Source organism: Papilio polytes, unplaced genomic scaffold (genome assembly GCF_000836215.1).
Source record: "Papilio polytes unplaced genomic scaffold, Ppol_1.0 DF823868.1, whole genome shotgun sequence".
Taxonomy (NCBI): Eukaryota; Metazoa; Arthropoda; class Insecta; order Lepidoptera; family Papilionidae; genus Papilio; species Papilio polytes.
The window spans coordinates 1,963,203-1,979,105 of NW_013525336.1; the positions used below are offsets into that span (position 1 = coordinate 1,963,203).

Below are 15,903 nucleotides of genomic sequence, written 5' to 3' on the forward strand. Positions count from 1 at the left end.
GCGGACGGAGTCGCGGGCGAAAGCTAGTGTTATCATAATTCATAGTTATATAAACTATTTGAATAATAAAAATTACAAAATAGTCTATAACGATGACTTTCAAATTCAAATTTCGAACGCTGTTGAATCAAGGAGGTTGTCATTTTTTCTTTTTAAATATTCCATGATTTGATTCAACCATAGACAATGCAAATGGCGACGGGTACGAATCAAAACAGGGGGATAAAACAATGCAGTGTTACGTCGCTCGGTTCCCATCAATACAAGTTCCCGCTCTTTATTATCCAAATAAGCTTTATGAATATAAAAACTAAACGATCATTATAAATGGATATTACTTTAAAACAATCGGCACGTTAGAACGTTAGATTACAAAGGCTGGTGGAGCCAAAACATATCGGGCGAATCACATTTCTATTGTTGGTTGATTCACTATTAACAAAGATTGAAAATTATGAGAAAAAATAATATAAAATCATATTTTACTGTGTACACCAGTTACCAATCTTAATAACAGTATTAATTCAAATACACAGCGTAGGAAACATCGTACTTCAACCTGAACATATCAGTGAAGAAATTCAAAGATATGTGTGAAGTCAACCCGCAATGGGTTAGCGTGGTCTGTGGCCTAGTCACCTCTTACATAGCTCCCAGCTCATTGTAGACTTATAGCTGATGATTGTTTTAATGGATGGATGTTTGTTAGCATAACTCTAAAAAGACTGAATCATTGGATCAAATTTTGAACATAGATAGTATGGAATACACTACAAAATTAGTTTTTAAATCAACAAATAATAGATCGCCCGGTGTAATACCACGGCCACACATAAAACAGGCGTGAAGTGAAAGCAATTCCGCGTTTCGTCTGATGAGTGTGGTGCCTGAACCCTAATTTTAATCCCTTTCCCGTTCCATCCTTTTCTTAAGAGAAAAGGATGGGAAGGAAAAGTGGATTTGACGGTGGAGACGCATAGGAAGGGCAAATGTCCTGTTTATGTGCTTCTTTTCCCCCGTTAATTAAGAGTAGGCAACGCATCTGCAATTGTGAATGTTTATGGGCAGCGGTCGCTTTCCATAGCGATGGATTCAGGTGGCCGCTTATATTATAAAAATAAAGATATTTATGCAAAATGTAAGTTATTGCTTTTACTAAATGTTATATCAACGTCTTCCGTTTAGATTTACATTACATCGTAATTGTTTTTTTTTACATTCACATCTCATAATATTTTTTTTTTGTTAACCGACTTGACATCACTTATTTTATACAAGGCTTTAAAAGGGCAAAAAGGTCAATAGAAATACAATATTTTTAAGGAAAACTTTAAAAAACTTAATTAATAATTAGTCGGGAATATCTTCTTATCAGTGTTACATACATCTTAGTTAATATTTTAAGTGATAACTTAGAATAAGTAAACAGTGATATCATGTATCCTAATTACTTAGCAGTTAGAATGTTTAGTTAATAAGTTATGACCAAAAGGCTCAGATGAATATTACATTTTATTGTTTACATTTGTCAAATTTCAATTACATATTTCAAAATTACCGTTACCATAATATCCTTGCTTTCATAACATCGGCAACTTTTAGTTTATGGACCCATTCCCACGTGAAGGTTTTTTACAATTTATTTACCCCTTAAGTTTAATAGCGTGAAAATATATAACCTAAAGCGTGCCTTAAGTGTAGGGCTTTTTATTGAAGAAATAATTATTCAAAAATATGCTGTGATTGCTGACATCTTACGCCACAAAGTATTGGCTGTTTACGCTTTATTATATTAGTATAGAAGTATAGATATTTATTAAGTATGTTATAAATTAAACAAAAATATTGACCGGACGAAGAAGAAGAAAGAATCTAACAGTGGGCTTCTATTGCCGACTTCATTTTTTTCATTATCTATGACAAAAATGAACCAAATTTAATTCTAGCAGTGGAAGCCCACTGTAATTATTTTATCTAAGTACAGCAAGGTCTATACACATGTTATAAAATCATAACAAAAAATGCACGATGAAAACCAATTCCAAAATCGTATATCGTGCGTGCCTTTCGCTTTGAGTTTAGCAAAACTCTACACTGATTTGTAAAAAACATTGTCATCTCTTACATCCTAGTACATAAAACTGAGACAACACGTGTCACAGTCGACACCAACAGAATTTAACGAGTATCGCACATGTGCGGGTACAGTCAGCAAACGAAGCCAGTGTTTGTTGAATGTTACAATTCCGTTGGAAGTTTTGTTTGAGTCGTCGGTACATTGTAACAGGAGCAAGTGTCGTCAAATTACAATACAAGGCAATTATAATACTTTTAATGATGATTTTGCGATTGCGAAAGTGAATACGCAAATTCAGCATGTCATTTCATTGGAAACGTGTAATATGAATACTTGCATTGCAGGATTATTCCTAACCGTCACCCAGCTCTGTTCCCACGTGAGTATAAAATGTTTCACCCGTCCCACCTTTTAGTCCCACTATCACCAACAAGGTAAAAGATGGAACCGTTATAAAATAGAATAAGTTCCAACCGTCGCCTCGTCGTAAAAGGTGGGACTGATGAAAGTTTTTATTCTCATCTTTTCCCACGTGGGGACAGAGCAGGGTGACGGTTGCGAATAATCCGCGTTGCAAATGTTTTTTTTTTAATTAAAATCAACCCTGATAAATTCTCGGATCACAAATACGTTCTCAAGAGATTTATTAAAGATGTCTATAAAATGTGATAGGAAATTTTCTAAATCAGTTTGTAGGCACTGGAATGTTATTGGCAGTCATTATCGGTCGTAAGGCGAACTAATTATCTAAAGCTATCAGAATAACTCACCTTCTTATCTTAAGTTGCCGTCGACCACCGATAAAAGCGCCAGTCCCGAAAGCGTACAGTATCACAGAACAAACACTTCGCCAGTCTCGGGAGTACACAATCGATTTACAGCGATTTTTATTAGCAGAACGAGCTAGTAGCGTTTCAAAACATAAAATGCGTGATAAGCGTTATTCTGTTGATTATGTTTACAAGTTAGCGGCACACGAGACGTCCGAACGACGCGGTGGACGACTTGAGAATGCGATTGTACCACTGCGCGCGTGACTCCTTGATGTTGAGTTGCGCTTGAGTCGAATCGCCTTTACCATGAAACGTTCGATCTATTATTTTTCAATATTCGAAATAATTGATTTTACTAATATTATAAATACAAAAGTTTAGATGGATGTTTGTTAGAGTTTGTAGCCTAAATTGCTGAACGGATCTCGATGAAATTTGGCATGTAGTCTTTAAGAACACATAGGATACTCACTCGCTTTTTAATTATACGCGGAATTGCGGGCGAAAGCTAGTTAAAAATAAAAGAATGTAGGAATTTCAAATTCTTAACTTGTAACAGTGGGTTTCTTGCTGACCGTACATACTGTCCGAAAGACACTTGAATTTTAAATGTAGAGACGCATATTTAGTTTTCACGTAATAAATTGTGTTCTATCCCTAAAAACTGAATTTTCTTTAAATGCCTTTAGAGGAGTTTTAAAGGGTATTTATATACGTTTAATAGCAATGTCCATTTTAATATTATTTCGACTTCCAATATCGTAATAATACAAACAGTGTCTTTACTAACAAAATAATTTATAGATATCTGTATTGGCATTCATTCACTAATTAGTGGTATCAAAGCTCGAGTCCTAATTTGTTTGAACGATAAAGTAATTGGGAAACAATAAAGTACAGATTAACACACTACACAAATTCAAAACAACAATAAAAATTACTACAATAAGAAATATATACGCTTTTTACAATTAGTTTTCGTTAACTTACACAAAAAACTACACGAGATAACCTTAAAATGTTTGTTAATTAATTTAGTTTATGCCGTAACTTTATTTCTCAAGCATTAAATTAAATAAATTTAACCTTTTATGTTATGTCGATAGCTTCGAGTTATTTCCGCGACGGGATATCATGGTAGGGGTCGCTTTCGGTCAGGTCATCGAAGGCATCAAGTGGCATGGGGTTGTATTACATGACCGTTTTTGTTAATGTCACACAAAAAAATATTGCTTCAAACTGTGGCATAAGGCACGAAGTTTTTTCATACAAATGCTCGTTAATGATTTTTTTCTATCCTTAATGTGCAAATGAAAATAAATATGTATGTTTTGTTAGAAGTTTGAGGTTGTTTTTTCTTGAATAATTAGCATATTCAAATAATTTTGAGAATAGAAACTCATTATGAATTTGTAAAGCCAAGCCGTTACTTACTTATCTACCGACAATTTACTTTACGACTCCTGTTCTTACTTTGTTACAATTTGTACAAAATAAAGTTTGCTGCTATGATTTCTGCAGGCGCTCGACCAACATAACTTAATTTTAAGTACACTTTCGACATTTCGTTCTTGGTTTTAGGAAATCATTCTAAAATAAGTCAATTGATGCAATTAACAAAATAAATATGTTTTAAACTTACCAAATTCCAGTTTCTAAAATTAAGTCGATTGTTTCAGGGAGTTCCAACCGAAAGCCTGAAAAGAAAATGTAAGCATTTTAGAATAAATTATTTAGCATTACTAACTATATTTTTGTTCTCCATATATCTTTATTTCTTATTCTCTATATAATACATTTTACAAGAATATAAAAATATAATAAAATATATTATACAAAAAATAGAGCACCACCGGCTGCGGAATCCGATGACTCAAGCAACCAGTGGTCAGGGCTGCAGAGACAGGAACCTCCTCACTATTCGTGCGGTTTCTAAAATAACCGCCTTTTGAATCGGGCCCTTAATCCAACTGTCTAGCGACAGCTTCTTGAGGTGTTGGTCGAAGCTCTTCGGCATTACTAACTTATTATTAAAAAAATAAGCCAAACAATTAATGACCAATGTTGACCTGAACTGTAGAACTTGGATCTTAGTTACCAAATTTTCCATAAGCGATCCAAGTGATGATTTTAATGTTGATGAACTATTATCCATATTAAGTTTTCCCATGACTGCGTCCCCTTCGTCTACTCAATACTATCAGATTATTTCATGTCATGAAGCCATCGGAAAACTTTCTGCATACGTATAAACAGAACTAGTGTTAAGAATATGAAATGCTATCTGTTGCTTTCGATTCCGTCCGCGTGAAATTAATAAAAACATAGCCTATGTTACTCAGTGATAACGTAGCTTTTTTGAAATTTTTGAAATAGGCCCAGTAGTTTTTGAGTTATTTCAATACATACTTACAAATCTTTCCTCTTTATAATATTAGTATAAATATACGTGTAGAAAACTTACCATCAGAGATTATCCTTTGTATCACGCTGGCCATGTCCGTTGCTTCTCCGGCGTAGAAATTTTCACCAGTGTAGGGAGTTATACCTAAATCTATTTACTAGGTTTAGGAATATTATTAATCACTAGTATTATAAGATTCTAATTTTATGGTTTTGTGATCAGATTAGCTAAGTTGTAACGCTCCCAAATATCTATACGTCCAATTGACATCTAGATTTCTGTGGTTTTATGTAACGTCATGCAAAATTCCGAGCAATCAAAGTTTTGGATGACAAAGTAAATAAAGCGGTTTTCAGTGGCCACGATAAGTATTGCCTAGTGTGGCCATCACACAGATAAACCTGAATAACAATAAATAGTAACTTAAAATACCAATTCATCATCATAATCAACTTGCCCTTATCCCTTATGTACACAGTATGTATATACATGTTTATCAGCCGTCATATCTGAATCCACTCCTTTCTTAAGCATATCCTCTTTCACACAATTCAACCATAATTTCTTCGGTCTTCCTCTACCTTTGTAACCATCCACATTCATTCTTAAACTTTCAGGTTTATGTCCCCATCTTCTCGGCGCATAACATGTCCATACCACGCTAACCTTTTGCTTCTTAAGATACCAACTATTTAAAAAAATATTTTACGTATAGTTGTAAAATGTTGTTTAAAATTAATTGTTTTTGATTTTATTAACGTGTTTCAATAGTAAATATATAAAAGGATACATTCGAGCATATCTTGCAGGGTGGCGGGGTGGTCGGGCGGCGGGGGCGGGGGTGCTTGTGTGCGCGGCGCCACAGCCCGCAGCGTGTACGCCCGCACATACTCCTTGCGTAAATCATGGAAGCGCGCGTAGTATGTCGGCAAATTGATCTCTTTACTGCATGCTTCAGGATGAAGGCATTGTCTGAAAACAAATGAAAACATTATATAAATTAACTGTTGTACTTAGAGACATTAAGTGTTGCTTAAGTTAAATGTAGATAGAATAATGCTCGTTTCCAGACATTCAAGCGATCGACTTCGTAGACAGTGACAAGTAGGATACAGAATCAATTAAGGTGACTGCACCATTCAATTTTTTTATACTAGCTTTCGCCCGCGACTCCCTCGGCGTGGAATTAAAAAAAACATAAGTGAGTAGCCTATGTAGTCATCCAGACTACGCTTTAGGTCCATGCTTAATTTCAAGATCTTTCGCATCGCAAACTTTAGCATTTATAATACGAGTATTAGTAAGATTCATACGAGAACAGTACCATTGTTCTGTCCTCGTGTGAAAATAGTACTCTAGCAATGTATACTGTGGCAGTACTGCTCTATACTACTGGTCTGTCTAAGACATTGTTTTAATGAAGACGTACACAGAGCAGTACTTGTTTACAGTAAGCGATCATTCACAATGCAAGTACTGTTCTATCTACTGCTCTGTTGATTTTAATGAGTCCACATTAATCTCTATTTTCATAACAAAAACTAACTAAAGTAGCTTATGTAAGACTCGAAACACTTGTAAAATAAATATATTTTCAATGTTATATTTTTTATTTTAATAATAACTCACAATTATATGCATGGATTTTTGAGGTTACAGAGTTTTTATATGTTACGTTTTAAAAAAATAAAGCTTCAAGTGTAAAAACATTTCAGGGTTCAATAAAATGTCAAATTTAAATTGTATGCTTGTTGGGAAATATTGCAAGTAATGTATATTGCAGCGAATAAAGATTTTGATATTGAATGTTATACATGATTTTTTATTTCTCTTGCTTATGTTTAAAATTACGGAGATACATTTATTTTTTCTGCATATTGAATTATATCGTTTTTTTTCTGAGACGACCTTCGTTATGTGCAAATGTAATTTATGTAGTTTATTTACACTTTTTATCGAACAATATATATCACAACATAAAGCAAAAAATTTAATTAAGGAATAATTAATTCTCCTTTCAAATATAAAGTGTACAAGAATACAGCTATGCTTGCGTAAAATTTAGTTATTTTTATTTCACTAGATGGCGTTGATTTTAATTTTTGAATCAAAATTATATTTCAATTCCTGACATCCCGGGTTAATCTTTTGCTATTGGAAAATTAGCTACCGTAAAAATATTATACTCAGTCAAAATCATTAGTGACTATCTAATTATTATAGAAGTTAGTTCTTCTCTTCTTCTATCCTTATCATGTAGTAAAAAGTAGCATCTATGTATAACTTAAATCCTTCCAAAATAACCCAAGTTAACATTGATTGTTAAACATTGTATTGTAGTCTGTTAGGTGTAGGGTGACTATGTTTTTAAATTTAAGGAACATTTCCAAAACACTTTCATATTATTGAAATAATAAATTATAATAATTTTCATTTTGTCATTAACCCTCTTAAGGATATTAAATTTTCATAAAATAAATCTTTTGAGATACAACTTATTTGACCAATTTGTATATATTTTCATCATAAAAACCACTCGTATATATAAATGAACAAAATAACCAATTAACTTCCGTCTTCGAGTTTATAATTTTGTTTAAATTTTGGTCGACAGTTACCTGTACAATTAAAAAACCGTCACCCTAACTGCAGTGACCTTTGCCACATCGCTTAGGAAATGTCTAAGTTTAATATTCACCGGATATCAACAATACAATAGCGTTTGTGTTATAAAAAAAAGTTTTAAAAGGAAGACGCATTTAAACTGTCTAATTATTCGTGAGCTAAATCAATCGTGGTTGTTTATGAATTCAAACAAAATAATACAAGAATTAAATCTTTCAAAATATCTTCTACTAATTATTAAAAGTAGCCTTCGCCCGCGACACCGTTCTCATGAAATTAAATAATAAAACGCCTCTATTTGTTCCTCTACATCTATACCAAACTTCAAGATCCGTTCAAAAGTTTAAGCTAAAAACTCTAACAAACATCCATATATACATACATATATACATTTATTATATTAGTAAATTAATGAACAAGATATATGATATAAGATCATTGTGTTTCGAAAAAAGTAAACAACACTTTTTACACAAAAACATTAAAAAAAATGTTATTTTAAAGCTTTTATTTGTTAAAAATAGAAACAAAATTTTGATTATCAATCTAAGTTAAAGGCCTAATTTAAGTCCCTTTCTCTTTACCACCCTTTTCTTATAAAGGAGAGGATGGGAACGGGAAGTGGATTTGACGGTAGAGGATATGTATAGGAAGGGGAAATATCCTCTTTATGTGTGTCTCCTCTGTCGGATAAGGGTAGGCAACGCATCTGCAATTGCGGATGTCTATGGGTAGCGGTCGCTTCGCTATTTTGGCGGATTCAGATGGCCGCTTGCTTGTTTGCCACCTTATGTTATAAAAAAAACATACAGACGAATTGAGTACCTCCTTATTTTTGGAAGTCGGTCAAAATATATATGACTGACAATAGAATGATGTAAATGTACGAGTAATATTAATGGATATTTTTCTTATAAATTTAACTCATCCTTGTTTAAAATTAAGTAATACTATTTGGAAGATAAAATTATCCGTGTTCACGATGATAGAGAAAGTCACGATTTACGCCATATTAAATAATTCAATGCTATATTAAATGAGGCAGTGACGTGCGTCGAGAATGTTCTAATGTGATTGTCGAGTCACGATCTGATAAATGTCGGTCACTTTATTTTTAAAATTTTTATGCATTTACGTTGTATTAACGATGTCTATACTACTCGCAATATAATAAAGCGCACACCTTTGACGAAACTATCGCATAACTGTTGTGTCTGCTTAGTTACACAACTAAAAATCGAGTAGTGTACCTCCATATAAGCTCAGAGGAATTAAAATGAGACTAAACAGTTGTGCAGTAGTTTAGTTAATGGTGAGCGTATGCGCTTCATCATCCACTTGCCCTTATCCCTATGGAGGGTCGGCACAGTATGTAATGCTCTTCCATACATCTCATCAGCCGTCATATCTGAATCTACTCCTTTCTTAAGAATATCCTCTTTCACGCACTCCATTCATACTTTCTTCGGTCTTCCTCTACCTTTGTAGCCATCCACATTCAATCCTGACACGTCTGTCTTACGTCCCTATCGTTTGTGCGCAGATTTTTACTATTAAAACTAATAAACCTTTTGGAGTCATAAAAATTCGAAGCTTTCGAAAATCGATCAATTTAAATTTTAACGGATAAAGTAATTTTTTATTTTATTATTAACTAGCTTTTGCCCGCGACTCCGTCCGCGTGGTATTAAAAAAAAAGTAAGTAGCCTATGTGTTCTTCCAGACTATCCATTACATCTATGCCAAATTTCATTGAAATCCGTTCAGCAGTTTAGGCTACAAACTCTAACAAACATCCATCCATCCATCTAAACTTTCATATTTATAATATTAGTATGAAGTATGAAGTATGATTAGTATTATTATTTTAACACATTGAATATATTTAATAAATCCTTGTTGAACTCAGAATCAGTTTAGTGTTACTAAAACATTCCCTTAGTAATAAGAGGAACTTTCTAATACATTCTAAGAAATTAGAATAAGTTGGTTTTTCTTATGACCTTTCTATTCGCTGCTAAATGATTATTATTCCTAAATTAGTTTCTCGCTTAGAGATATCATCAAATTTATCTTTAAAAAACTAGTATTTAAGTTAATTAGCTGTTATTACCTCATTAAATATATACATTTCCTTTTTCCTCGTCATTATTTTTATTAAATCATTAAAGATTTTTATAAATGTACGAATCAAAGGTTTTTTATATTATAAAGTACCAAACGAGCAAGCGGTTACCTGAATCCGCCGTAAATAGCAATAGCGGATGCGTTGCCTACCCTTTATCAAAGGAAGAGGTGACGCACATATTTCTCCTTTTCTATGTGTCTCTTCCACCGTCAAATTCACTTTTCCTTCCCATCTTTTGCTCTAAAAAAAGGACGGAAAGGGAAAAGGACTAAAATAAGTGAAATGAAAATCTTTGAATCAGTATAACTGTAGTGTCTATTGCCAAAAATTTACAAAAAACATTGCAATCTCTACTTTTAATGAGAAAGAAAGAGAGGCATTTGAATCTACGGTTAAGCTCCAAGCATAAATACATAAAAAATAATAAATATTGGACTCCTTTTTGCACCAAACCGTTACTTATTTAACATATTAATAGCAATTCAAAATTTAGTATATTTAAAACACTGGAATCCAATTTAATACAGGATCAGTCTTTGAATTAAAAAAAACGGCAACATTAAATTAATTCGATCAAACGGAACATAAATTTATCTAATCCAATTATTAAAAAAACTATTGAATATAAAACTTGCGTACGAAAAAGATTTAACTAAGCCTTTTACAGAACTCCAATCTTAAGTAATCGAACTGTTAAGTTAGGACTTTGCGTAGGCAAAATCTTAACTGTCAGTCAAACTGTACAGTTCTAAGACTTTATTGCTGCTCAAGTATCTTTTAACTGTACAGTTAAAACTGGATATGTAGGCGGTTTAAACCTACATATCTAAATTTAAATTCCCGAACTTCAGATTAAATATTAATGCTGGGTTTCTGAAGTTCCCATTATTTTATCGTTACCTACTTACTATCAGTGTTAGGTAACGTAAGTTTCGACGGAGTTAAACTCAAAATCGAACTATTAGCACTAGAGAATGGTTAAAAATTGTTCGAAAACCGGCCATAAAAGAACTATTTTTAGTCAACACATATGAACTTGCATCCGTTGATTGTTAACAATGGGTAAACGTCATAGATGCAATGACAAGACGCAAGCAAACCTCTTGTTATGTAAATACCACTTTAGATTATGCCGTATCTATTCATATTATATTGAATAGAAAAATTTGTATTAAAAAAGATCTATTTTAAAACTACGTGGCATTACTATAATACCGGATGTCGCAAGATATGCATATGCAACCTAACCCATCATCAACTCAATGTTAGTCCCCGCTAAGAGGCTATGCCTACTCTATGTTGATGACTAAGCCATAGTCAACCACGCTGCCCCACCGCGGGTTGACTTCACACATATCTTTGAATTTCTTCGCCGATATGTGCAGGTTGCATCTCAGTGTTCCTTCAAGAACGTCGGATAAATTATGTACATACTAGCTTTTGCCTGCAACTCAGTCCGTGTGGAATTAAATAAAAAAACATTAGCCTATGTGTTCTTTCATATTCCTGTACATCTATAACAAGATTCATCGAAATCCGTTCAGCAGTTTAGGCAACAAACTCTAACAAACATCCATCCATCTAAACTTTCACATTTATAACATTAACTAGTATGATGATGTAATTCGAAAACCGAAAATCACAATAGTACTGCGGGATTCGAACCCAAAATCTATTGACTAGAAGCGCTTAAACTTCCGAACCACCAACAATCTTAAACCTTCCTCAACTATAAATAAAATAAATGTTTTTTTTTGCACGCGACATTAAAATGCTGTTACAAATAATGTAATATTTCACTCAGTAATCTGTAAAAATATAATGATTGTAATAAACAATGTTTTCAATATTACATAACATTAATTTTGTTATAATAAAATTCTCTATATAAGTATACTTAATAGAAAATACATGTTACGTGGCTTTTTACATCTAGTCATAAATAATAAAGATTTTTTATGTCACGCAAAACTTAAAAAACATAATATTCTTGATATATTTTAGACACAAAATCTTACTTAAGAACTGGACCCCTTCGAGGAATACTTTCAAGGTGTTACGTATCCTTTTATGGTGATGCTTATAACTCCACCAAAATCATTCTTGCGTCATTAATTCGCTCCTAAAAACGCGCACAGATTTTCGACTACATTATCACACAACTGTTTCGTCTCGCTTTGGTTTCTATGAGCTTTTATCGAGATACACTACTCAACTTTTAGTACTGCGAAACAATCGACAATCGCACAACAGTTGGCCATAGATTAGTCAAATGTGTGCGTTTACTCTATGGCTTTCAAAACGTTCACAAATCACATAAATTTCTCAGAGCCATTAATCTATGACGATGATTTTATTAATAGAAATAGAAATAATTTTATTGAAAAACAAGAGATTAACAATTACAATAACAGTTGTACCAACTAAAAGATAATTACAAATTAATCAAGAGAAGTATGTTTCTAAATATCGTAACGAAAAAGTTATAAGCCTGCTCTAAAATAAACTTTTAAACTCTACTTACATTTCTATCTATTTTTATATTTCTAATACTGATCTTATAAGGAGGAAATACATGAATTTAACGAAATAGTCAAAAACTACAGGACAATTTTTAGTAAATTACACTATAAATTAGGAATATAGGCTATTATATGTAGCTGCTTTGTTATTTCGCGCGAAAAGTCGCTGTCAAAAGCTAGTCTTATAATTTACACTGTTTAAAGGTATGGAATTTATTGATACAACGGACACCAATGTTTATACATCGTTTAGTGGAAATGCCGGCCTTTAGTGTGTTACTTGTGTGGACAGCATACGTAACGTTACCACACCCGTTATATGCGTTCACTTTTATATGGCCTAACCAAAGACATTTAAAAATATAGACAAGGCAAAGTGAACAAAAATTTTTTAGTGGTACTTTCTGTGACAGGTAATATCAGTTGTTTATTTATTACCTCGTGTCCTTACAAAACATTTAACAAATTTACAAGCTCCGTCCTTTGTTATAAAAAACTAAATAGAATTACAGAATAAAAAAAAACATTGAGATATTGTTTAATAACACCTATTTAAGAATTTAAGCATTTGGATTAAACACAATCATACTTCATACTAATATTACGAATGCGAAAGTATAGATGGATGAATGTTAGAGTTTGTAGTTTAAACGGCTGAACGGATTTCGCTGTAATTTGGCATAGATGTAGAGGATAGTCTGAAAGAGTACATAGGCTACTCAATTTTTTTTAATTCCACGCGGACGGTGTCGCGGGCGTAAGCTCGTTAATTATATTAACATGTGATTTTGTGGCTAATAGATAACGTTGGTGAGATTATGTGAAAAATGTTTCAAGTGAAGTGTCAACTGTCTCCTCTAAAGATTTATTGAATCTCTTTGGGCAGTACAGCCGTACACATGCTTTCGTATTGTCATAAAATACACAAGATGGCACTTATTATAATAATCAAGCTTAGAACGCTTAATTATTAAGCTTATTTTATTACTAGTGTACAGCGACCTCCGACTATCTACGCTCCCTTTTACATATTGGGAAGTGGGGGTGGCTGAAAACCAGCTCGACACTGGATCTCAACCAGTATCGGTTAAGCTGAGCGTCCCCCTTTTGCCATCTGTTACAATTTTTTCATGTATATTTTTTATTTTGTACAACTCTGTGTGTATTCTCGGATGGCAATAAAGAGGTTTTTATTTATTTATTTAATTCACCGACTTCCCAAAAGAAGGAGGTAGTCAATTCATCGGTATGTTTATTTTAATTACTTTTTTATGTGTGTTATAGTATATGTGTTACGGGCCGGTATGTGGTTATTGGACTTAGAATGCAAGAGAAAAGAATCATTCTTCGACTTGAGACATTTAAAATTATCGAACTTGAGATGTCGGGGTACAGAAGACACTTATCATAAACCTTAAACTGGAAAATGTTATTTCATTTTACTTATCTTATTCCCTGTACTTATTTACCCTGCCCATCCTTTTACGAATACTTTACAAATTATTACGCACCTGAGAGGAGGTTGTCCGTCCGTAACTAGCCTGAATAATGGCGAGTGTGGATCAACTTGTAATGATCGAATGAATTCATCGAACTGAAACAAAGAAACAAACATTATTAATTGGGAGTTACATTTAAATTAAAAAGTTTACAGTTGCTATAAATTAATTCATCATCTTCCTTATCCCAGTCCCGTGGAGTCGGCGCGGCAGTTTTTTTGTTCTCCAAAACGTCATCCTAACGTTCTCCTTGATGCGATTCATCCCTCCTCATAACATGACCATACCATGCTACAATAGTAATCTGTACTAATATAAACAGAGAAAAGACTTCATTTGTAACTCAAAAACTACTAGGCCGATTTCAAAAAATCTTTCACCATTAAAAAGCTACGTTATCAGTGAGTAACATAGGTGACTTTTTATCTTACTTTTTATTTCACGCGCACAAAATCGCGAGCAACATCTAGTTAGTTGAATAATTTAGAGAAATCGTATAGTCGAAGAAATAATATAAATATAGCTTTATGTTGTTACACTAGTTTTCACCTGCGATACTGTCCGCAGGAAATTAAAAAACAAAAGTAGCCTATGTGCTCTTCCAAACTATCTTCTACGTCTATGTCTATCACCGACATCTGTTCAGCCGTTCAGGCTCCAAACTCTACCAAAAATGCATCTATCCATCCAAACTTTCACACGTAGAACCAGTAAGACGTAAGTTTTGTAGTTTTCTTACAGTTTACGAAATGTCGTATAAAAGTTTGTAATGTTGAACCAAAAAACATTACAAATGAAGTCAAAAAGACAATATTATTATACGTAATGTAATAAAATTACTTGAAACCAAGGGCAAAAATAACAATCGTTTCCGACCTTCTGTCAAAAACAAAACGACTTGCGATGTGAATTATTTGATAGAGGTAATGTAAACAGCCGCAATGACCTTTATATTGCAACATACGTCACAAAATTCGATGACAGAATTTAGCCCTCGAATTACAAGTAAGCGAAACAAACACATACAAAAGCTAGAGGTGCGAAAGAGAAAGGAATATGTCATCAGTTTCTAGCGTCAATCACTGCGTAGTTCGTTGCTAACTTCAAGTAGATAGAAAAACGCATGCATTTACGTATAACATAAGACCAGCTACACACTTTCAGTTTAAATTGATCTTTACTTGCTTTTTTACTTTTAAACGTGTAGTTTTAAATAGTACATAGTAACTGATTCTTTGTTTTTTGTGACTTTTGTTGATTTGTTTCGTTTTTTACTGACATGTACGTACGTAATAAATCAATTTGAATCTTAAGATGTTATTAGTTGGTCTATTACGTGCTTTTTTGAGATATTAAATGCAAGTAGATTTTTTGTTGTGAATACGTTTGCAGGGACCCTGTACCAGTGCAAACTACACTTTGTGCTTTTTTTTCGTGAGATCGTCAATTATTTTGAAACGTCGTTTATTCTTAGAACAAGCCTCTAAGATTCGTGCTGTCTGGAGACTTAGGACAAGGAAGGCCGACCCCAAGTAACTGCGAAAAGGCGAAGATAGAAGAAGGTGTTTACTCTTAGATGTTATTTAAAGTTAGTTTAGTTAAAAACAACAAATATGGCATACTTTATGACAACACTAGCTTTCGCCTGCGACTCCGTCTGCATGATATTAAAATAAAACAAAAGCAAGTAGCTTATGTGTTCTTCCAGGCTACCCTCTACATCTATGCCAAATTTCGTCGAAATCGATCTAGTAATTTAGGCTACAAACTCTAACAAACATCCATCCATCAAAACTTTCACATATATTATAATACGTATAGATAAAAATACGTTTTAGTTTTTTTATTTTTGTAACAAAAAGCAATATTACCTTT

At 33.1% G+C, this 15,903-nt stretch overlaps 1 protein-coding gene across 1 annotated transcript in view; it reads right to left on the reverse strand.

Annotated features, from left to right (window-relative positions):
• The window catches only part of LOC106103106 (RNA-binding protein fusilli), a 62,826-nt gene that overhangs the window by 10,941 nt on the left and 35,982 nt on the right, over window positions 1-15,903 (reverse strand). The window contains exons 3-6 of the mRNA XM_013282772.1: window positions 14,041-14,123; window positions 6,045-6,226; window positions 5,315-5,404; window positions 4,493-4,547 (exon numbers count right to left, since the gene is read on the reverse strand). Coding sequence (XP_013138226.1) covers window positions 4,493-4,547; window positions 5,315-5,404; window positions 6,045-6,226; window positions 14,041-14,123 — 410 coding nt within the window. The remainder of the gene's footprint in view (window positions 1-4,492; window positions 4,548-5,314; window positions 5,405-6,044; window positions 6,227-14,040; window positions 14,124-15,903) is intronic.